The sequence below is a fragment of the Martes martes genome (assembly GCF_963455335.1).
Source record: "Martes martes genome assembly, chromosome: 1".
Taxonomy (NCBI): Eukaryota; Metazoa; Chordata; class Mammalia; order Carnivora; family Mustelidae; genus Martes; species Martes martes.
In genome coordinates this window covers 46,323,601-46,348,756 of record NC_137888.1, presented here as the reverse complement: position 1 = coordinate 46,348,756, position 25,156 = coordinate 46,323,601, and the positions used below count along the sequence as shown (strand labels likewise).

The 25,156-nt window shown below is 35.8% G+C and overlaps 1 protein-coding gene across 1 annotated transcript in view; it reads left to right on the top strand.

Moving 5' to 3' along the window:
• The window catches only part of DCBLD2 (discoidin, CUB and LCCL domain containing 2), a gene marked incomplete at its 5' end in the record, with an annotated part of 100,586 nt that overhangs the window by 21,508 nt on the left and 53,922 nt on the right, over positions 1–25,156 (top strand). The window contains one exon of the mRNA XM_080797993.1: positions 1,353–1,580. Coding sequence (XP_080654119.1) covers positions 1,353–1,580 — 228 coding nt within the window. The remainder of the gene's footprint in view (positions 1–1,352; positions 1,581–25,156) is intronic.

Here is a 25,156-nt window from a genome sequence, read left to right as displayed (position 1 = left end):
TTGACCTTTAAAAGTGGGCCAACAATACTAGTAGGGATTTGAGAATAGAATTTCTTGACCAGGAAAGGATATGAAGTGTTGTCATCATAAAGTAGGTAAATAGTTTTTCCTTTATTGAAGTGAGTTTTGAGACTGGTTTGAAATTACTTTTTCATTGGTTCATATTCAGTTCCTTATACATCTAGTTAATAACTATTTTGCAACTACTTACTGAGTACTATATTAATTTCTTATTCGCAGGCTTTTAAAGGTTTCATTCATCTGTTCTAGTAAATGGTATCAGCACTGCATTATTCTTAATAATAATAATAATAATATAGTAGAAAAATCCTTTTACAGCTGCCTGTATCCATATTGACTTTAAAACTCAGCACTGCCACTTTTTGATAGAGGTTTTTTGTGCTAAGTACTGAACTATTCCAAAGGTGATTTTAAATGGCTATTTTGAAGGAAAAAAATACTATCATTTTAGTACAATGTCTTCATCTTCCTTTTAGAAAGAGATTCATTTGAATCCCATCGTTAAGGAATGCTGCATGGTACAGTTGGAGCAGCAGCTGAAACTTCTCAACATTCCATGCCTCTTCTAGGTGCTCAAACACGGAATTTTATGATAAAAGGAGGATGCAAATAATACTATATTAAGTTCCCTGAGTTCCCACAGTGAAGGAATTCTGGAACAGATAATGTTGCTACCAAGATATGAAGGTTATTTTTCCTAATCTTTACTAAGTCATTTAACTGTTATTTTTTTTCTCACCATTCATTCTATAGGGAAAAAGTGAGGTTTTTGGAGAGGGACTACTAAAAAGTCAAATTTCAATAGAATATAAAATTAAATTTTATTAAAAATAGCTTAATGCCTTCAAGACTGAATGCCTTGAAATACTATAATATGGTCATTAATCTGCATTTCGTGTAAAGTGTTTTTAGATATTATTCTACTCACAGATTTTAGAAGGATTTGTGATGAATGGATGAAGCTGATCACATACTTTTATTTGTATAGTTTACATTTACTTTGAACAATTATTACGACTTGATTTTCTTTTAAAGATTAGATTTATTATGTATATAAAGTTGTTGATAAGCTATGTTTTCTTCTGTTTATTGAAATTAGAAAGCTCTTTGAACTCATAAGGGTAATCATTGATTATTTTGACCTTATCTGGCTGCTTTTGGTTCCTGTGAGCAGATACACTAAGAACTCTGCCATCCCTTTTATCGTGTGTAAGGAAAGTGTTGGTGGGATAAAACAGCTGTCATACATATTTTAAAATTTTCACCAAAAATATCATTATTTCTAATGTTAAAGATGTAACTATAATTTATTCTTTTATTTTTTTTTTAAGGTGATGGATGTGGACATACTGTACTAGGCCCTGAAAGTGGAACCCTCACGTCCATAAACTACCCACAGACCTATCCCAACAGCACCGTTTGCGAATGGGAGATCCGTGTAAAGATGGGGGAGAGAGTGCACATCAAATTTGGTGACTTTGACATTGAAGATTCTGACTCTTGTCACTTTAATTACTTGAGAATTTTTAATGGCATTGGAGTTAGCAGAACTGAAATAGGTAGGAAATTTTCTTGTAAATGTACATGTAATACATCACTGTCCTGAGTTTTAAAACTGAAGCAATTTTTGATACTTACATTAAATAACTAGACTATATAGAATGATATGTAGGAAACTATTTTTGTGGATTATGTGTGGAAATCTCAAATTTGAATCTTTTGGGAAGAGAAGATTCTTATTTGTTTATTTACTCTCCAAATAAGCTTGTTGGTACTTTTGCGACAGGATGCCACTCCACTGTGTCTAAGGAGGATGTTAAGTGTCTCATTTTTTTGTTTTTTTCTAATCATTTTATTTGTAGTTACAGAATATAAGTATAATTCATGCATAGGTGAATTAAGAGCATAGGTTTTGGTTCCAGAGTGCCTGGTATCAAATCCTTGCTCTGCTGTTAGCTTCTGTGTGGTTTTGGACAACTTACCGGACCTGTTTTTTTCACTTGTAAGATAGGGAATGAACTAGTAACATGTAAAGTTCTTAGAACAGTCAGTAACACGTAATACGTGCTTACTAGCACTAGCTCCTGCTGCTGTTATTCTTAGCTAAGATCAGTGGTTCTCAATTATGGCTGCATATTAGAGTCACCTGGAAAGATTTTAAATAATACTGTTTTTTAAATAATACTATATCCCCGTCCTAGAGCAGTTGAAACAGAATTGATTAGGTGGGACCCACACCTCCGGATTTGGATTTTAAAGGTTTCCCGGGAGAATCTGCTTTGTAGTCATGTTGAGAATCTGGCTTAGTCAGTCCCTTAGGCTTAAAGATGGAAAAATGTCTAAGATTGAGTGAACTAACATCATAAAATAAATCTTGAATACTCTGTGAGTTAATTTGGAAACATTGGTACAAGTGTATAAAATATCTTATAGAACTATAATTGGAACCCAGTGTCTTTCCTATAAGCATGGTGTTCATTGTCTGCCGGCCTCTTCTCCATATCAAGTCAGAATCTTCCTCTCTTCTCTACTTTTTGGCCTCTTGCCTATGAGAGGCCAAATTCCTGGCCAGCTTCTCTGATGCTTGATTGATAACCTCTGTTGTCTCTCAGTCAACTCTTAATTAATCTGGTAGCTTGATTACCATGTGTATATTGCTATGAACATATGGTCTCAGATAAGCTTTTAGGGACTCAGATTGCCTAAGGATCTAGAAACCACTGTAACACTAACAGAGGGCAACTGTAGTAAACACGTGATGCAGTAGGGAGTAACAGTACCACCTAAGCAGTCTTGTAACAGCAGTGAAAAAAGGCAAGCCACAGTCCCATCAAGCCCTTAGCAGTTTACAGGAAATAAAGGAGCTAGAGAAGCACATTTTATCAACCATAAAGACTCTGTAAATAGCGTTTTAAAAAGAGAAAGGGGAGAAGTAGAGGGAATTGTACCTTAAAGAGCTACATCTTCCAAAAATAATGTGTGGACCTTGTTTGGTCTTGATTCAAGCTGTAGGAAGACATGTTAAGATAATCCAGAGAGTTTTAAGGGGAATCGGGCATTCAGTGGTAGCAGGAATGATTGTTCTTGGTGTGTTAATGTTACAATTATTTTTCTTTGAAGATTTTATTTATTTGACAGAGAGAGATGGCAAGTAGGTAGAGAGGCAGGCAGAGGGAGAGAGAGAAGCATGCTCCTTGCTAAGCAAGGAGCCTGAAGCAGGGCTCAATCCCAGGACCCTGAGATCATGACCTGAGCCAAAGGCAGACGTTTAACAGACTGAGCCACCCAGGCACCACTGTAATTATTTTTTTAAGATCTGATTTGTTAGAGACGTTCCGAAGTTCGAATTTAATATGCTATTGATATTCTTTTTTACTTTGCTTTTCCCCCACCTAACGAGGAAATCATTCCAGCAACAGTGCATAGACGTAGCCCTTAATTCTTTTTACAGCTGCAGAGAACTCCGTAGTGTGGAGGTACTGCAGTTTGTTTAACCACACTTCTGTGTACAGATGCTTCCAGTACAGTGCTGGAACAAATAACTTCTTGCAAGTGAATTTTTGTCTTCTTGGAGGTGTATCTTCAGAATAAATTCCTGAAATGCAGCTATTGGTTCGAACGATAAATGCATATATAGCTTTGTTAGATATTACCGGAGTCCCCTTTACAAGGGTTGTGCCAGCTTGGATTTCCATTTAGCAATGCGTAAAAATGCCTGTTTCCCCTTGCCAGCATGTGCATCATCATGCTTTGTTAAGTTTTGCCAGTTGATAGGCGGGAAATGGTATCTCAGTATACTTGTGATTTGCATTTCTCTTAGTATGGGTGATGCTGAACATATTTTTTTGTATGTCAAAGGTTCATTTTTTTAAAATAACTTTTTGTGTCATTTGCTTATTTTTCTATCAGGTTTTTTGGGTCTTTTTTTTTCCTCTGGTACTAGGAATTCTGTTACTATCTTATTTTAAAATTTTATTTATTTGAGATAGAAGAGAGGGAGCATGAGCAGGGCGAGGGGCAGAGGGAAAAGCAGACTCCCCACTGAGCAGGGAGCCCGATGTGGGGCTTGATCCCAAACCCCCCGACTCGGGGATCATGCCCTGAGCCAAAGGCAGACACTCAACTGACTGAGCCACCTGGGAGCCCCTATGGAACTTGTTTATACAGTTTTGTTGCGATGAAGGTTTTTTCCAGTATAGCAAATTTATTACTCTTTTGCTTCTGGATTCTGAATCCTAATTGGAAAGCCTCTCGTTACATCCCAGTTAAATATAAATTTACCTATATTTTCTTCTAGTACATGTACGTGGTTTCTTTCTTTCTTTCTTTTTATATTTAGATTCTTGGTCCATTTGGGGATATTCTTTTATATGATACAAAATGTAGATCTAATTGTATCTTTTCCAGAGGACTAGTCACTTGTCCTAACACTGTGCATTTAAAGGTCTGCCTTTGCCTCAGTGATTTAAAATACTGACTTTATCATACACTGAAGTTCTGTACATACTTGATTTCTGGGTTTTCTGTTGTGTTCCACTGATCAATATTTACATAACCAAAACATCACAATTTAAATGATAGAGGCTTTATAATGTGTTTTAATGTGTCTCTCTCTCTAAGTTTGTTCATTTTTAGTGTTTTCTTGGCTATTCTCACCTGTTTATTGATCCATATGAAGTTTAGTTATCAGCCTGTCCAACTTCATAAAAATGTTTGTTAATTTTTTAATTGTGATTGTTCATAAGTTGTCTTTTGGTATGTTGAGTCATCCTGTTCAAGAACAAGAGCTGGTTTTTTTCTATTTGTTGAAATCTAATTTTGTTGTTTTCAAGAGTGTTTTGAACTTTCTCATGTAGATTCTACACTTTTTTTTTTTTTTTAAGTTATTCCTAAGTATCTTCTCTGTTGCTGTTGTAAGTGGAAATGTTTTGGCTTTGTTTTGCCATTGTATCCTCTTATTGGGTATGAAGACTATTGATTTCTTCCTTTTTTTTTTTTTTAAAGATTTCATTTATTGGGGCGCCTGGGTGGCTCAGTCATTAAGAGTCTGCCTTCGGCTCAGGTCATGATCCCAGGGTCTTGGGATTGAGTCCCGCATCAGGCTCCCTGCTCTGCGGGAAGCCTGCTTCTCCTCCCACTCCCCTGCTTGGTTCCCTCTCTCGCTGTCTCTCTCTCTGTCAAATAAATAAATAAAATCTTAAAAAAAAAAAAAAAGATTTCATTTATTTATTTGACAGAGAGATCACAAGTAGGCAGAGAGGCAGGCAGAGAGGGGGACAGGGGAAGCAGGCTCCCTGCTGAGCAGAGAGCCCAATGCAGGGCTCCATCCCAGGATCCTGAGATCATGACCTGAGCTGAAGACAGAGACTTAACCCACTGAGCCACCCAGGCACCCCAAGACTGTTGATTTCTATATGATGATTTTATATCCTACTTTACTGTTGTTGTTTTTTTTTTTAATTCAGTTTTATCATTCACTTTCTAGGAATTTCTAGGTACCAGTCACATCTGCAAATTGAAATAGTTTTACTTCTTTTCCAATTCTTATGCCTGTGAATGATTTATCTAATTACATTGGCTAATGTTATCAGTCATTTTTATGTTAATTTGTAGTGGAGATGGTTCTTGTTCCTGATCTTAATGGAAATATTAGCTCAGGCTGCCATACCATATACTGGATAGCTTAAACAACATATTTATTTTTCTCACAGCTTCAGAGTCTGAAAGTCTGAAATCATTGTGTCGGATTCAATTCCTGTGGAGAATTCTCTTCCTGGCTTTACAGACAGCTACTGTGTTTCTGTGTCCACACATGGCAGAGAAAGAGTGGGGAGTGATTTCTCTGGTCTGTTTGTACAAGGACACTAATCCTGTCAGATTAGGACCTTACCTTTATGACCTCATTTAACCTTAATTACCTCCATAAAGGCCCTATCTCTAAATATGTTCGCATGGCCTGGGGTGGGAAGGGTTTCAACAAATTAATTTTGGGGGATATGTAACAGGAAGTATTCCTTTATTTCCATTTTCTTGAGTGTTTTTTTTGTTAGGAAAGAATTGGATTGTGTCAGAAAGCTTCTTTAGCATCTGTGGAGATGATTATATGATCTTCTGAAATCTATTTGTGTGGTGGATTATATTAATGGATTTCCTAATATTGAACCAACTTTGCATTCCTGGAATGAGTATTTCTTTGTTTTGTCATTCTTTTAATGTGGCATGGGATTCTGTTTCCTAATAATCTATTTTATTTTTATATAAATATTGATAAGCAAACATTAATATATAATTTATACACTAGTGTATAATATATGTATAATTATTGTCCTTATTATAAGGTTTAGGTATTGATGTCACATATATAAGTGCAAAGAATTCAGAAGTTTTCCTTTATTTCCCTGCTCTGAAAAATGTAGGAGTTTTTGAACAAGCTGGTATTTGAAGGTTTCACTCTGTGAAACCATCCAGGCCTGATGCTTTTTTTGGTAGGATAGGTCATTATTTATTTTTTCCAAGGAGAAGGATCTCGTTCAAATTTTATCTTTAAGTAGTTCAGTTTTAGTAAGCTCTTTGCCTGATAAATTACCCAGTTCACCTGGATCTTCAAATTTATTTGTAGTAATGTCTGCAAAATAGAATTGTATGGTTTTTTTCCTAATGGTTATGTCAGTGGTTTTTTCCAATGGTTATTTCCTTCATATCATTTTTGTTTTGTTCATTTGTGCTTTCCCCTTTTTTTCCCTTGATTGTCAGCAAGTGGTTTGCCTATTTTTTTTCAAAAAATGTATTTTGATTTATTATATTTAGATCTATTCTTTTTTCTCTAACCTATTAATTTCTGTTTCTAGTTCTGTTGTTTCATTTTCTTCATTCTGCTTGCTTTGGGTTTATTTTGTTATTTGTTTCTTAGCTTTTAGCAAAAAAATTTTAATTCATTTATATTTGTTCTATCATTGTTACTGATAACTGTGACTAATGCTGTGGCATTTACTTTGATCACATCTTTAAGACTGATATACCACAGATTGATTTATTGTATCGGTATTTTTTTTGGAAGTCTGTAATTTTGTTTTGTATTTCCCTTTTACTCGGTACATGTTTTTTATTGGGTATATAGTACATAAATAGATTTGCAGTTGGAATAGCTTTCTTTGCTACTGCTAATAATTTTTACTTTTACTGCATTGTGGCCATAAATATCTCTAAATGTAGTTGTAATATCTCTACTTTATGGAGCTTGCTAATATTTTCTGTATAACCTAATATACAAGCTTTATTATGAATGTCCCATGTATGTTTGAGAAAGTGTGTTCTCTAATAGCAAGATGTAAAGTTTGATACTGATTCAGATCTGTCTTATTTATTGTTTAGATTTTCTGTATCCTTATTTTTAACTACTTCATCTCTTATTGGTATTTCTCTTTTTTTCCCCTTGTTTTTCTTTGTTTTTTGTTTTTGTTTTTTTTTTTGCTTTTATAAAGGTGTTCTTAATTGTAATATATTTATTTAAAATTGTGACTTCCAGTATTAAAAAGTTCTTCTCTTGTCACATCTAATACTTTGAGTTTGAGTTCTCTTTTCATGTGACAGTATCATCTGCACATCTTCCTCCGTATCTCTTACTGTTTTCATTTGTTTGGTATACCTGCCTTTGCTTACACTTTATTTTTAGTCTTTGTAGATCATTTTGTTTTGGGTGTGTTTTTTGTATGTAGCACATTTTTGGGTCTTAACTCTGTGAACCCGGTTGAAAATCTTTTTTATTTTAAATAGCTGAATTAAGCCCATTTGTACTTATTTACAAAATTGAAATGTTTTGTCTCAACTCTGTCGTGTTTTAAGTTAAAATTAAAATGTATTTGTTTTGCTTGTTTCTTTACATTGTTTTCTTTTCTTCTATTTTTAAACTGCTTTTGTAGCTTAATAAGTCTTATAATCTTGTTCTAAGTTCTATCTTTCAAATTTACTTTTTAAAATGCCTGTGATCCCTTGTTGTCTTAATCTTTACTATCCGATTTGTCTATTTTTAATGGCATTAAATCCCACCAGTTATCTGTAACTCCTACCTATTATATAACTTTCAATGAACTGTTTTACTTTCCTCTTGCCTTCTCTCCCTGTTTTTACTCTTTGAGAACATAAATTCATAACATGTAGCCTACATCATACAGCCTCTTATTCTTCAACCCATCTCTAACTTTCCTAGGTCTGTATTTAAAAATATTTGAATGTTCACACTCTGCCTTTTTGCCCAAGTTTTCCCAGTCCTATTATGAGTGGATGAAGTTCATCTTGGAATAGATTGATTCCTGAAGCATGACTTGTGATGTAGAATATCTTGCATGCTTAAAACTGCTTATTCTAAAATCTTTATTATGTGGAGACTTGAGGGACAGCTTGATTATATATAAATATGTCCTTGATTGACCTATTTTTTTTGTTTCTTTTTGTTTTTAAATAATCTTCCGTTATTGCCAGGTTATTTAGTTATTTATTTATTTATTTTTAACTTATTTACCTTTAAAGTCTGAATAGTGTTTATAAGGATATGTGTTGAAGTTGGTCATTTTGGGTTGGTTTTCACTGGTATCCAATAAGCTCTTTCAATACATAGATCCAGATCTTTTATTTCTGGAAAGTTTTGTGAGATGATACTTTTAATATTATTTCTGTTCCATTCTCTTGTGCATCTTTTTTAGATACATTTTTAAGTATGAGAAACTTGGATCTTCCTTGCCATTGCAACCACATTCTCACCAGTGCCTTTAGTTTTTTATTTCCTTTTTATTCTATTTGGTTCATTTTTCTTTTTTTCAACATTCATTATCATGTTTCATTAGAATCCATTATTCCTTGTGCACCTTGTAATGTTGTCTTCATTTTTTATATAATTGTCTTTTTTTTTTTTTTTTTTACATTTTGTGAGATCAACTCTTAGTTCTTTCTGGATATTGTCCATTTCTATTTTTAGTTTTGAGTTTCTGTTTTTGGGGTTTTATCATATCCCCAATTGCTTGAGGACATTTAATTAAGTCTGGAGTGTTGCAGTTTCCTTCTGCTTTATTATTGTTTTTTAGAGGAAGGGAGTTTCCATAAACTGAATTGTTGTAATTCTCATTTTTTGTTTTATTTTATATATATGTATATATATAATTTTTTTGTTTCATACTATATATATAATGTGTAATATATACTCTCTATAACTTATATATGTTATATAATATAGTATGTATAAGTTTTATATATTATAAATAAAGATTTATGTATTTATTTTAGAGAATGAGAGCAGAAGAGCTAGTGGGGAGTGCAGAAGGAGAGAGAATCCCAGGCAGACTCCCTGCTGAGCTCAGAACCTGACACAGGGATCCATCCCATGATCCTGAGATCATGACCTGAGCTGAAATCAAGAGTCAGATGCTTAACCAATTGAGCCACCCAACTGCGCCCCCCCCCTTTTTTTTAAATAGGCTCCACGCCCAGCATGGAGTCCAGTGCAGGGCATGAACTTACAACCTTGAGATCAAGACCTGAGCTGAGATCAAGAGTCAGACACCTAAATGACTGAGCCACCCAGGGTCCCCCTTATACTATATATTTTTTAAGTAGATAAAGACTGTCTAGATATTTGTGGGGATAGAGGTAGTGGTTTGCAGTGGTTTACTTTATAGTTTGTGGTAGGTTCATGAAAGCACTCTTCTGTTAGTGTCATAGATATTTTCTTTTTTGGAGAAGAGGTTGTAGTGGGGGAGGAGTTATATAACTTTTGTAGGGGGGTTCTTGCAGGACTCTAAATTTCCCCCTCTTGCTTTGTTCTCCCCTTTACAGTACAGTTTCCAAAGTAGTCCTCTTTTTTTTTCCCCCAAAGATTTTATTTATTTATTTGACAGAGAGTGCACACAAGAAGGGGGAGAAGTAGGCTCCCCACTGAGCAGGGAGTCCAATGCAGGACTCCATCCTAGAACCCTGGAATCATGACCTGAGCCAAAGGCAGACATTTAACTGACTGAGCCACCAGGGAGCCCCTTTCTCTATTACTCTTAACCTACTTCTCCCCCTGAAGTGTTTTCTTTCCAAAATTGTGCTGTTGAAGATTTCTGTGCCCTTAAGTTCCTTCTCTGAAGTCAGTACTCTCATCTACCAATGGACTTTTTTTTTAATCTGGTATTTTCTGGCTGTGCATGGGATATCTTGATCATCTTTTTCTCCCCAATGGGTCTTTCACTAACTTTTACCACTTAGGTTATTTGTAGACTCTATGAAATCTATTGCTCTGCTTTAGGGGTCCATGATCCTAGTAAAAGTAGAATATTTCTTGTTCTTTGAGTTTCTTCCTGTTTTTTTTTTAAAGTTGTCTTTGTAAAAAATACTTATTTTATGTCATTTTAAAGCGGTAAGTACAGTTTCATTTGAAAGACTTAAAGGTATTATGATACTATCATCATCATTAACATTTTTCATTTAGAATAGTTCTCCTTAGTCAGGAATTGAAAAAGTGATACATAATGATTGTAGGTATCTTGAATGATAGATGTAAAAGCCACAGAGTTTTGTGTAAGATAAAGTCCTAGCCTATGAAAACATGTAGTCCAGAAGGCTAAAGGCATCTTATCTGTTCATCATGAAAATACATTGGTTAACTGTGGATGGTTTTTCATGAGAAGGATTGATTGGAACTTAAATTAAACTTGGATTTGTCCTAATGAGAAAGTATCATATGAGGTTGTTTGTTGCATTGCAAAGTACAGAAGTCAAATACAATTCAAAAGACTTTAGTGAATCTTTGTGTCCTGGAATAGTCCAGCTGGTTTGTGGCCTAGAGGAGAAAATAAATACTAAAGTTTTGTCTCTGTAAATGATGTCACCACTTGAAAATGTTTCTTCTACTGTTTTGAGGCAGGTTAGTGAGGAATTGACAACTGTCTTATTTTTCGGCAGCATTCAACTGGATAAAACTTAATTTCTGCAGGCGTATCCAAGAATTCTTATTTGTGGGCCTTTATAGGAAATATTAAAAAGCTTTGACATTTCCTAAGTGGTGAAAATTTATTTTTCTAAAAAGCTTTGAAAGAAATTTCATGGTATGCTTTGTATGTCTCACCTGTGATGCTTGACAACACATCTGGTTTTATTGAAGTTTACATATTGTTGTGACTCATTGCTTTTTACATTAGTATACTTGGTATGAGAAATTTTGCCAGCTATCAAGAAAGAAGCTGTCAGTTTAATAGAAGCCAAAGCCTTGAGTCACTACCTTTTCAAAAGTATTTATTAAGAAATAAAAGCAGAATAATGACATTCTCTTCTGTCCAGAAGTTTGTGGTGTTCCAGAAGATAAGTCTTCAAACCCTAAAAGCATAAGTTTCATAAGAGAGAAGGGAAGCCCACTAAGAAAAATTTGATGGGGAAGATTGTTATTATTCTGTGGATATTTTGTCCACATGAATACTATAAAATTTTCCATCAAGGCCCTTGATGGATAGTAATAAAAAGTTGTGTGCTCTTTTGTCCAACCTGCCATTCTAGAAGGTATTATTAGAGGAGGCAACTGTGCTTATAATCAAAGAAATGCAAATTTTTAAAACTAAGTATATTCCTTCCTTGAATTTTGAATTAAAAAAAGTTTTTTTTAATCTGTTGTCATAGGTATGATGAATTTGGTACTTTTTTTTTTTTTAAAGGCTCCCTTAGTTGGTATAGCTCACCTGCCTAGCAATCTGTAAGTATATATTAAGAATCATTCTTAAGGAAATACTTAAAAAATAGAAGAAGTTGTGTTAGGAAAATGTTTACTCCAACATTATTCACTGTTTGAAAAATTGGAAGCAATCTAAACTTCTAACAGTAAGGAAATTAAGGTACATCTGCCATATAACCAGTTCTTAGCTATCACTGTCTGTTATGAACAGTTTCTTCCCTGCCTTTTGGTGAATGCAGATGTACAGTTCTATATCTAGACGAGGAGTTGCTGGGTCACTGGATGTGCATGAGTTCAGCTTTAGTAGATATTGACAAATGCATTTGTGGCTGTACTAGTTCATACCCACCACAAGTGTATGAGACGTCCAGTTACTTGGTCTCTACTTTTGCCATTTTAACCATTTGTGTGTGTGTGTGTGTGTGTGTGTGTGTGTGTGTGTGTGTGTGTACTGATACCACATTGTTGTTCTGCTTTGCATTTCCCTGATGCCTAATGATATTGTTCTCTTTTCCTATGTTTGTTAGCCATTTGAATATCTTTTATGAGAAATATTGATTTTTAATGCATTCTTTCTTAATATTGAGTGATCATTTTTATTTGTAGGAATTCTTTCTGTATTCTGGTATGAGTTCTTTGGGGTATGTATTAAGATATATATTCTCCTTTTCTGTGGCTTTTCTTTTTACCTCCCTCATTGGTACCTTTTGATAAGCAGACGTTAAGTTTAACTTAATTTTTATATTTGTAATTATTAATTTTTTTCATTTAAGGTTACCATTTTTTGTGTTCTTTTTAAAAATCTTTGCCCACTCGTAGGTCTTGAAGTTGTTCCCAAGATTTTCTTCTAAAAGCTTTGTTGTTTTCCTTTCTGTATCTATTATCTTCAGCCAATACATAGTTAATTTTTTGTATGAGATGGGAAGTAAGAGTAAAAATGTCAAGGTATATTTCCCATATGGACTTAATTTTTAAATGTACAAATAACTGCATCTGTCATTTATTCATGGAAAAAAAAAAACAGTGAAGTAGCCATATTCCCCTGAAATCAAAATCTATAATGACTTTATAATGTAGAAGAATACACTTTTAAAGTGTATTTTAGAAAGAAAACACTGTCTTTTAGAAAGAAAGGCAGGGGCGCCTGGGTGGCTCAGTGGGTTGAAGCCTCTGCCTTCAGCTCAGGTCATGATCTCAAGGTCCTGAGATTGAGCCCGAGCCCCTCATCGGACTTTCTGCTCGGCGGGGAGCCTGCTTCCTCCTCTCACTGCCTGCCTCTCTGCCTACTTGTGATCTCTGTCTGTCAAATAAATAAATAAAATCTTTAAAAAAAAAAAGAAAAGAAAGAAAGATAAATCCACTCTTGGTGATACTGTTATTCCTTTTATTTATTTTACATTTTAATTAAAAAAAACTTTTAAAGATTTTATTTGAGGGGCTTCTGGGTGGCTCAGTGGTTTAAGCCTCTGCCTTTGCCTCAGGTCGTGATCTCGGGGTCCTGGGATCGAGCCCTGCATCGGGCTCTCTGCTCATCCGGGAGCCTGCTTCCCCCTCTCTCTCTGCCTGCCTATTTGTGATCTCTCTCTCTCTCTCTGTCAAATAAATAAATAAAATCTTAAAAAAAAAAAACTGAACACAGAATGAAAACTTTAAAAAAAAAAAAAGAAAAAGATTTTATTTATTTGAGAGAAAGAGAGAATGCACATGCATGAGTTAGAGGGTAAGGGCAGAAATAGAGGGAAAAGCAGATTCCTCACTGAGCACCGAGCTCGATGCTCGGTGTGGGGCTCGATCCCAGGGCCCTGAGATCATGGCCTGAGCTGAAGGTGGCTGCTTAACAAACTGAGTCACCCAGGCGTCCCACTGCTACTCCTTTTAAAGATAATAAATATTTGTAAATATCAAAAAAATTTGATAGTAAGAAATTGTTCTTTTAGATATATACCCAATAGCCTAATTGTTTATTTTTTAATTTTTATTTTTTATTTATGACATGGGTACATTTTATTTTATTTTCTTGAGTATAATTATTTTTATTATTTATTTTTAAATTTTATTTATTTATTTTTTTAGTTTAAATATTATGTAGTTAATATACGGTGCAGTATTGGTTTTTGGAGTAGAATTCAGTGATTGATCACCGACATGCAACACCCAGTGCTCATCATAACAAGTGCCGTGCTTCATAGCCTATTCTTTAAAATGAAATTATATCTGTACCCTCCCATGGTTATCCTATCCAGGTAAGTCTTTGTTGAAGCAGTTAAATGTAATGCTAAATCCAGCCTAAAAGAACATATTGTTAGTCACAATATAAGCAGGATCATTATGGGAAGGCATCTTAGTCATTCAAAAAGAGAACATGAGGGGCGCCTGGGTGGCTCAGGTTAAAGCCTCTGCCTTCGGCTCAGGTCATGATTCCAGAGTCCTGGGATCGAGCCCCACATCAGGCTCTCTGCTCAGCGGAAAGCCTGCTTCCTCCTCTCTCTCTGCCTACTCTCTCTCTCTGTCAAATAAATTAAAAAAAAAAAAAAAAAAAACCATGAAATCACTGTAAGTCAGAGGGCTGCTTCTACAACAACATCTCACTCTTGAAGCCCACCTCTTAAAGAAGCTGTATTGATGGACATTACCTAGTGATAGTCTCTTCTCTAAACATTTTCTGGGTATTAAAATGGCCTCTTCTGTGTTTTAGGGGCTCCAAATATGTGTTTGTGTTGTCTTACACTCAGCTTTCTAAGGGCAGCAGTGGGCCCGTCTAGTTTTATCACTGAATTCTCGCTGCAGACCTCTTTCAGTTCCTGGATATTCAGGGGCTCACTTTATTGATGAATTACTTTGACAGTTCCAAATTTGGAATTTTCTTTTTGCAATTAGAAGTGCTTCTGTACATAGGCACTAAAAAGCCATGCCTAAATCAGTTTGTAAATTAAGAGTGATCTTCCCTAAGCAAATTCCATTTCCATCTGTTGTATCTGTTGGAGGTGGACACAGTTGATGTGCTTTTTGCTCTAGCAAATAACTCCCCACCCCTTCTTGTCTTTTTAAGTTGTGAGTTTGTAAGAGAAGTGTTGTTCGGTGGCAAATCTCTCCAGAGGCTAAATGATTTTCCATTTAGTCGACAACATAAATCAGATTTCTTGAGTTTTGTGGCAGTATTAATACCAGTTCTAATCTATTTCAAATCAGAGGGATTTCTCCTCTCTTCTAAATACAAAATATTTTCATTTAACAACTTCCAAGGTTTGTTGCTGTTCATCATCTACCAAAAGTATGGTTAACATAGACTTTGAAAAACACATGGTAACCTTAATACCTCTAAACTCTAGGCAAGTGGATACAAACTCACTGCCAACAGGGGATAGACACACAAAATAAATGTGTGAAATGGACTGAGTATAATAACAGCATTGCCTTAACAAATGATAACTGGGCTTCAGAATGAGAGACTTTAGGGAGTGATGGAGACTATACTTCAGGGAGTGATAGAGACTGTAGCAAACAAGAGTATGACTCTCTTTAATGGGGACAGCCATTACTTAGGTACAAACATTTGGAGAACTAGCCCAGGTTTCCTTACTTTCTTTACTTGTGATTTTTCTGAGAAAAGACAAATTCTAAATTTACGCAAAGTTTAAAGATTTTTAAATCTTGGCAACTAATTGAATCATTTTTTAAATAGCGTAGACCCCAAATTGCATAGGCCGAAAAGCCAAGTAAAATACTTCTGATTCAGGCTCGAGCCATAGGTAGGTTCTACCTTGTGTGTACTTTCTTCCCTGGATTTGATCACTTGAGAGAGACTATACAGGCATACCTCAAAGATATGATGGGTTCAGTTCTGTACTGCTGCAGGAAGACAGGTATTGGAATAAAGTGAGTCAAATTTTTTGGTTTCCCAGTACATATAAAGGTTGCATTGACACTATATTATAGTCTAAACTGTGCAGTAGTGTTACATCTAAAAAAAAATGCACATGCCTTAATTTAAAAATATTGATTGCTAAGAAATGCGAACCATCATCTGCACTTTTAATCTTCTGAGTCAGTTTTTTTGCTGGTGGAGTTGCTTTTGTCAGTGTTGGTGGCTGCTGACTGACCAGGGTGGGGGATGCTGAAGGCTGGGGTGGCGGTGGCAATTAACAATGAAATTTTGCTGCACTTGACTCTTCCTCTCATAAAAGATTTCTCTATAGCCTGACACTAGTTGATAGCATTTTATCCACAACAGAACTTATTTCAAATTTAGAGTTAATCCTCTCAAACCCTGCCTCTGCTTTGTCAAGTAAGTTTATAAACTTTTCTGAATCCTTTGTTGTCATTTCAGTAATCTTCACAGCATCTTCACCAGGAGTAGTTTCTGTCAAGAAGCCACTTTCTTGGGGCACCTGAGTGGCTCAGTGGGTTAAGCCTCTGCCTTTGGCTTAGGTCATGGTGTCAGGGTCCTGGGATGGAGCCCTGCATCGGGCTCTCTGCTCAGCAGGGAGCCTGCTTCCCCCCTCTCCCTCTGTCTTCCTCTCTGCCTACTTATGATTTCTCTCTGTCAAATAAGTAAATAAAATCTTTTAAAAATAAATAAATAAATAAATAGGCCACTTTCTTTGCTTATCCATAAGAAGCAACTCCCCATACCATCAAGTTTCATCATGAGATTGCATCAATTCAATCCCAACTTTAGGCCCCACTTCTCATTCTAGTTCTCTTGCAGTTTCTACCACATCTGCAGCCACTTCCTCCATGGAAGTCTTGAATTCCTCCAAGTCCCCTATCAGGGTTGGAATCAGCTCCTTCCAGACTTCATTAATGTTGATAATTTGACCTTATCCCATGAGTCATGAATATTCTTAATGACATCTAGAATGGTGGATTCTTTCCAGAAGGTTTTTAGTTTACTTTGCCTGGATGCATCAGAGGAATCACTATTTATGGCACCTGTAGCCTTATGAAATGTATTTCTTAAATAATAAGGCTTGAAAGTAAAAAATCACATCTTGGTCCATGGGCTGCAGGTCAGTGTTATGTTAGCAGGCATGAGAACAACTTTAATCTCATTGTTCATCTCCATCAGGGCTCTTGAGCGACGATGTGCCTTGTCAGTGAATCGTCATGTTTTGAAAGGAATCTGTTTTTCTGAGCAGTAGGTCTTAAGAGTGGGCTTAAAATGTTCCACAAACCATGTCACATACAGATGTGCTGTCATCCAAGCTTTGTCGTTCCATTTCTAGTGCACAGGCAGAGTAGATTTTGCATCCTTAAGCGCTTTAGGATTTGGGGAATGATGAAGTGAGTGCTGGCTTCAGCTTAAAGTCACCAGCTGCCTTAGCCCCTTCTTTGGAGACGTAGCATGTTTTTTGAAGCTTTGAAGCCAAGTATTGTTTTCTCCTCTCTGTGAAAATCCTCCATGGCATCTTCCCAGTAGGAGGCTGTTTTGTCTACACTTGTTTAATGTAGCCACCTTCATTAGTGGTCCGAGCTAGATCTTCTGGACCACTTGCTGTAGCTTTAAAATGTCAGCATTTGCTGGTTCACCTTGCACTTTTATGGTCCAGAGATGGTTTCTTAAACCTTATAAGCCACTTTCTGGTAGCTTCCCACTTTTCTCGTATGGCCTTCTCACTTTTCTCTGGCTTCACAGATTTAAAGAGAGTTAGGCTCTGGCTTAAGGGGACGTTGTGGCTGGTTTGATCTTTTCAGAACACTGAAACCTTCTCCAAATCAGCAATAAGGGTATTCCACTTTCTTTTTTTTTTTTTTAAGATTTTATTTATTTATTTGACAGAGAGAGAGAGATCACAAGTAGGCAGAGAGGCAGGCAGAGAGAGGTGGGGGAAGCAGGCTCCCTGGCGAGCAGAGAGCCCGATGTGGGGCCCTATCCCAGGACCCTGAAATCATGACCTGAGCTGAAGGCAGAGGCCTAACCCTCTGAGCCACCCAGGCGCCCTTCCACTTTCTTATCATTTACTTGTTCACTGGAGTAACACTTAATTTCCTTCAAGAACTTTTCCTTTGCATTCACAGTTTGGCTATTTGGCGCAAGAGGCCTTTCACCCTATCGCAGCTTTTGACATGCATTCTTCCTAAGCTTAGTCATTTCTAGCTGTTGATTTAAGGTGAGAGAGATGTGACTTTTTCACTTGAATGCTTAGAAGCCATTGAAGGTCATTAATTGGACTAATTTCAATATTGTTTTGTATCAGAGTAAAGGGAGGCCTGAGGAGGGGGAGAGAGATGGGCAATGGCTGTTTGATGGAGGAGCCAGAATACACACAACATTTATTGAGTCTGCCAGTCATGTGGGTTTCATGGCATTTCAAAACAATTGTGATAGTAACATCAGATCACAGGCCATAACAGATGTAACAATAATGAAAATCTTGAAAATTTACTAAGATGTGACATAGAGACACAATGTGAGCAATGGTTGTTGAAAAAATGGTGGCGACAGACTTGTTAGGTGCAGGATTGTCCCAAGCCTTCAACCCATAAGAAAAAAGGCAGTTATCTGCAATGCACAATAAAGCAAAGCGCAATAAAATGACACATGCTGGTACACCAAAGTACATTTCTGGCTGTATTAGCTTTCTGTTGTTTTATAATCTTATCACAAACCCTGTAGCTTAAAATACCAGAATTTATTATTTCAGTTTCTGTACACTAGACGTCTGGTTTGACATGACTGGATTGTCTGTTCAAGGTCTTGCCTGGCTGAAATCAGGGTAGTCAGCTGGGGATGTGGTTCTCATCTGAAGCTGAGGGTTCTCTTCAAGATCACTGGCTACTGCTACTGTATTGTAGTTGTAAAACTGGGGTCCCCATTTTCTTGCTACCTATTACCCAGAGACTGTTTTCAGTTCCTACAGACCACATGGAGTGTTTACCACATAGATGTTCTTTTTCTTCTAACCCAGTAGGGATTTCTCTCTCTAATTTCCAGTTACGTGACTAACCAGAGAAAGCACTAAAAGAAAGTTTTTAAAGTGCCTGACTGATTAGGTCAGGCCAACCCAGGAAAATCTCCCTCTTACCATATATGCAATGTACAGATAGTTAAAAAAATTTTTTTAAAGGCAGGGATCCTGGTAAGAAAATACTCTAGAAGCATAAGAGTATCACACACTAGAGGAAATTTTTAAACTAAGTACACATTGGAAAAGTTCACCTTCACTGATTAAGAAAACAACAGATTACCAGTTTCTTTTACCTCTAGTACTGCTGGGCAGGGTGGGGAGAATAAATTGATACAGCCTTTCTGCAAAGCACTTTAGTAGGAATAGTTTATGTTAAAGTCACAGAGAAACAGTGCATGAATAGGATGAATGAAGAACTAGGTATTACTGTGCTTGTGCATATGTATAAACACCCTATATACACATTTATGCTCATTTAATGACTTATAAGCATAGACAATAAACACTATTGTTCTTATTTAACAGGTGGAGAGAGCTGAGGCCGAGAAAGTTACCCTCCCAAGTGGTATTAGCTATTATCTTGGTCTAACAGGATTATGTGAGAATGATTATTGTTTTTTATTGTTTTCTTGTTATATTATTCTAAATTTTTGTAAAGTTTATAGACTTTTTTTTTAAAGTACTTATACACTGGAAAAAAAGTGATACAAAGGCTGCCTTGAAATAAACACTCTATATTGATGGTGGAAGTATAAGTTAGTTTAACTTTTAGAAAGCAACATGACCCTGTAATTTTTTTTTTAAAGATTTTTATTTATTTATTTATTTGACAGACAGAAATTACAAGCAGGCAGAGAGGCAGGCAGAGAGAGAAGGGGAGGCAGGCTCCCTGCTGAGCAGAGAGCCCGATGTGGGGCTCGATCCCAGGACTCTGAGATCATGACCTGAGCTGAAGGCAGAGGCTTTAACCCACTGAGCCACTCGGGCGCCCCATGACCCTGTAATTTGATTTCAAAAAAAATCTGGTCTTGATAATTATTTTAAGTATGGAACAAAGTTGTACGTGTAAACAAATCTATTATATCATTATCTAAAGTATGGAAAAATTGGAAACCTAAGTTTCCATGATAAAGAAAATAGTCACGTATCCTGTGGCTTATCTACTTAGAATTATCTCAGAGATCATTGGTTCTAGCCCCTACCATGTTTCCTGAGGCCCTTACCTCCGTGTCCTGTGGAGTGCATTTGGAGTCCTTAGCCACTTTCTCCACCGAGCCTTCCTCACACCCCACTGCGGTTCACATTTCCGAGGGGATTCACAGCCCTGCACTCAAACCCTCTTCTGCACCCAGGACTCCACACAGGTGATCCACTTCTATCTTGCACTTCTTCCTATGAGGTTAAACCTTTCCTTCTCCCAAAAGGCAAGAGACACTTCTCTTTTTTTAGCAGACTCCAGATCTCAATGCTCAAAATTCCTCTCTTTCCAAAAGGTTAGATCGTTCGTTCTTTCAGATTTATCATCACATCTCCATGACAGTTTATCTTGGGAACTCCAGGATACTGACTATGTTGTTTGTAATTTTTAGCTACTATGAATAATGCTGCTCTGAACTATTGTTTACAAGTCTTTTTGTGGACATATGTTTGCATTTCTCTTGGGTATATGCCAAAGAGTACACTTGCTAGGTCCCATGGTAAGTCCGTGTTTAACCGTTGGAAGGACCACCAGACTATTCCATAGCAACTGCACCATTTACTAGCAGTATGGTAGGTTTCAGTTTTTCCAGATCCTGATCTTTCTTCATGTTGTAGTGGGTATGAAGTGGTATCTCACTGGGGTTTGATTTGCATTCCTTGATGGCTAATGATGTGTGTGTATGTGTGTTGCACATTCTGTAAGTTTGAAAAATGTGTGGCATGTATCCATCATTGCAGTATTTTCACTGCTCTAAAAGCCCTCTGTGCTCTATTTATCCTTCTTCCCCCAGTGTCTGACAACCACTGATCCTTTTATTGTCTTCTACTATAGATAGATCTTTTTATTGTTTTGTTTTTCCAGAAGGCAATATAATTGCAATGAAACAATATGCAGTCTTTACAGACACTCTTTGAATTAGTAATGTGCATTTAAAGTTCTGTTAAGTCTGTTCATGGCTTGATAGCTCATTTCTTTTTAGTATCAAGTAATATTTCATCGTCTGGATGTATCCATTCACCTACTAAAGGACATCCTGGTTGCTTCCAAGCTTTAGCAGTTTATGAATAAAGTTGCTGTAGACATCTGTGTGTAGGTTTCTCTATGGACTTAAAATTTCAACTCCTTTGAGTAAGTATCCAGGAATATGATTGCTGGATTGTATGATGGGACTTTTTAGTTTTGTAAGAAATCCCAAAAAAGAATCCCCAGTTTTGTTTCCCCAACAATGAATGAGAGTTCTGTTTCTCTACAGTTTCATCAGCATTTAGTGTTGTCTGTGTTCTGGATTTTGACCATTCTAAATTCCAGTAGGTATATAGTGATATTTCATTGTTTTAATTACATTTCCCTGATAACATGTAATGTAGTGAACCTTTGTATATTCTTGTTATCTGTGTATTTTTTGTGAGGTGTCTGTCAGGGTCTTTGGCCTATTTTTATTTCAGGTTGTTTTCTTATTGAATGTTAAGAGTTTTTTGTATATTTAGGTAAGAGTCCTTTATCAGATGTGTCCTTTATCTCCTGTGTATTTTGTAAATATTTTCTCCCAGTTTGTGTCTTGTCTTCTCATTCTTTTTACATTGTCTTTCCAGAGCAGAAGTTTTTAATTTTAATGAAGTCCACCTTATCAGTTGTTTCTTTCATGGATCCTGTCTTTTGGTGTCCTGTCTAAGAAGTCATCATCCTACTCAAGGTCATTCAGATTTTTTCCTATGGTATCTTCTAGGAGTTTTACAGTTTTGCATTTTACTATTAGGTTTGTAATCCGTTTTGAATTAATTTTTGTGAAGGGTATAGGGTCTGTGTCTAGGTTCATTGTTTTGCATATGGCTGTTTGGTTGTGCCAGCACCATTTGTTGAAAATACTATCTTTGCTCCATCGTATTGCCTTTGGTCCTTTGTCAAAGATCACCTGACCATGTTATGTCAGATTTATCTCTGGGCTCTCTCTTCTTTTTCACTCATCTATTTGTGCTTTCACCAGTTTCACACTGCCTTGATTACTGTAGCTTTACAGTAAGTATTGAAGATGGGTAGTGTCATTCCTCCAACTTTGTTTTTCTTCAGTATTATATTTGCTGTACTGGGTCTTTTGTCTCTCCATATATTCTTTAGAATCATTTTGTTGATAGCTGCAAAATAACTCACTGGGATTTTTTTCTTCCAATTTTATTGGGAAATAATTGACATACATCACTATATAAGTTTAAGCTATACAGGATGATGGTTTCATCTACATATCCTGTGAAATGATCACTGCAGTAGGTTCAAAGAACACCCATCATTTCCTGTTCCCCCACCCCCACCCGTAAGTGTGTCTGCCTCTGGCACTCATAAGCTTTATATTGTTTTCTGTGAGTTTGGTGGTGGTTTTTTAGATTACACATATAAGTGAGATCATACAGTATTTGTCTTTCTCTGACTTACTTCACGTAGCATAATGCCTTTAAGATCCATCATTGTTGTTGCAAATGGTAAGATTTCCTTGTGTTTTATGGGTTAATGATACTTTGTTGTGTAATATTTTGTTGCATGTATATGTATCCATCCATCCATGGTTGTACACTTAGGGAGTTTCCATATCTTGGCTGTTATAAATAATGCTGCTATGAATGTGGGGGTGCAGATACCTTTTTGAGTTAGTGTTTTTATTTGTTTTCGATAAATTACCAAAAATAGAATTGCTGGATCATATGGTAGTTCTTTTTTTTTTTTTTTTTTGGAGGATCCTCCATACTGTTTTCTGTAGTGACTGTGCCAGTTTACAGTCCCACAAACAGTGCACAGGGTTCTCTTTTCTCCAAATCCACACCAGCATTTGCTCTTACCTTTTTGATGATGACCATTCTAAGAGACATGAGGTGATACCTTATTGTGTTTTTCATTTTCATTTCCCTAATGACTAGTGACATTGCACATCTTTTCAGGTACCTGTTGGCCTTTCTTGTATCTTCTTTGGAGAAATCCTGTTCAGGTCCTTTGCCCATTTTTTAATTGCGTTTTCCTGTTGTTATAATTGTTGTTGTTTGCTTTGAGTCATATACATTCTTTATATTTTGGATATTAACCCCTTAACAAATAAATGGTTGGTCAGTATTTTTGTCTCCATTCCATAGGGTGTCTTTGCACCTTGTTGATGGTTTCTTCTGCTGTATAACTTTTTAGTTTGATATAGACCCTCTTATTTATCTTTTATTTTGTTTCTTGTGCTTTAGGTGTCATATTAAGAAAATCACCAGGACCCATGTCAAGGAACTTTATTCCTATGTTTTCTTCTAGAAGTTTCATGGCTTCAGGTTTTACATTTAAGTCTTTAATCCATTTTGAGTTAATTTTTGTGAGTGGTATGAGATAGGAGTCTAATTCTTTTACATGCAAATATCCAATTATCCCAGCTTGCTAGGATTTTGATTTTGATTGCATTCAATCTATGAAGTTGGCGAGAACTGACATCTTGACAGTATTTTGTCTTCCTGTCATTGAGCATGGAACATTTCTCCATTTATTTCACTCTTAGAATATTGTGGTTTTCCTCACATGGTTCTTGCACGTATTTTATTAGACTTACTCCTATTTCATTCTGGGGGCTGCTAATGTAAATGGTATTGTGTTTTTAATTTCAAATTCCAGTTTTTTATTGTCAGTATATAGGGGAGCACTTTTATCCATTAACCTTGTATTCCACAACCTTGTATAACTGCTTAATGGAGGAGGTTTTTTTTTCAATTCTTTTGGATTTTCTACATAGATAATCCTATCATTTGTGAACAGTTTTATTTCTTCCTATACAATCTGGTACTTTTTTTCCCCCTTGTCTTACTGTGTTAACTTAGACTTCTAGTATGATGTAAAAGAGAAGTAGTAAGAGGGGCATTCTTGACTTGTTTCTGGTCTTACTGGAAAAGCTTTGAATTTCTTACTATTAAATATATTAGCTTAGGTTTTTTTGTAAATATCCTTTATTAAACTAAGGAAGTTCCCCTCTATTCTTAGTTCACGGAGAGTTTATGTCATGATTGGATATTGGATTTTGTTAAATGCTTTTTCTGCAACCATTGATTTGATCACAGTACTTTCCTTTTTTTGCATGTTGATGTGATGGATTACATTATTTTAAAATGTTGAACATACCTTGCATACTTGGGATAAATCACACTTGATCATGGTGTATAATTCTTTTTAACACATTGTTAGATTTTATGTCTTAATATTTTTTTAAAGATTTTTATCTTTAAGTTATCTGTACACCCAGCATGGGGCTCACACTCACAACCCCAAGATTAAGAGTTGCATACTGTTCCTTCCAGCTGAGCCAGCCAGGCACCCCTGTTTTTTAATGTTTTGTTACGAATTTTTATGTCTATTCCATGAGAAATAATGACCTGTATTCATTTACGTAGTATGTTTGATTTTGGTTTTATGGTAGGGCTAGCCTTATAGAATGAGTTAGGAAGTATTCCCTGCTTCTGTCCTCTTAAAGAGATTGTAGAGAACTGGTATAACTTTTCCTTAAATGTTTGGTAAAGATAATCTGTGAACCCATTTGTGCCTGGTTCTTTCTCTTTTGAAAGATTATTAATTGATTCAATTTCTTAATAGAAATAAAATAAAAACTCAGATTGTCTATTTCTTTTTCTTTGAGTTTTGGCAAATTGTGTGTCTCAAAGAACCTGTTCATTTCATCTAGGTTAACAAATTTGTGGACATAGATTTGTTCATAGTATTCCTTTATTATCTTTCCATGACCATTGGGTCTATAGTGGTGTCAACACTTGCATTTCTGATATTAATGATTTGTGTCCTCTTTTTTTCTTAATTAGCCTTATTAGAGACAGTGAATTTTGTTTCAAAGAACCAGCTTTTGGCTTTATTAATTTTCTCTATTGATTTCTTGTTTTCAATTTCTGCTCTAATCCTAATATCTTTTCTTCTTCTTACTGTGGATTTAATTTGTTTTTCTAGTTTCCTAAGGGTAGTGATTTTTCAAAAACATTTTTTTTTTACCTGGCACTTGGATTCTTTTAGACTAAAATCAGTGTTTCATAGGTCTTACGGTGATTGATTTAAATACTTGATTAACTTTTTTATTTATAATTTTGTGTATATATCCATATACTATTTTTTGAAATTCTTATTTTGTCCATGAGAAATTTCTAGACATATTGGCAGGGTTTGAGAGCCATCAGTAGAACCTATAATTGTTAACAATTAAATAATTTATGTTGATTTAGGAGTACCTTTGAATGGCCAAACTAGGAAAATGGAAGTGAAGAAGTAACTAATATGTTGCCCAGATTAAGATACGTTGGCCAGACTGGGGTTGAATTTTCT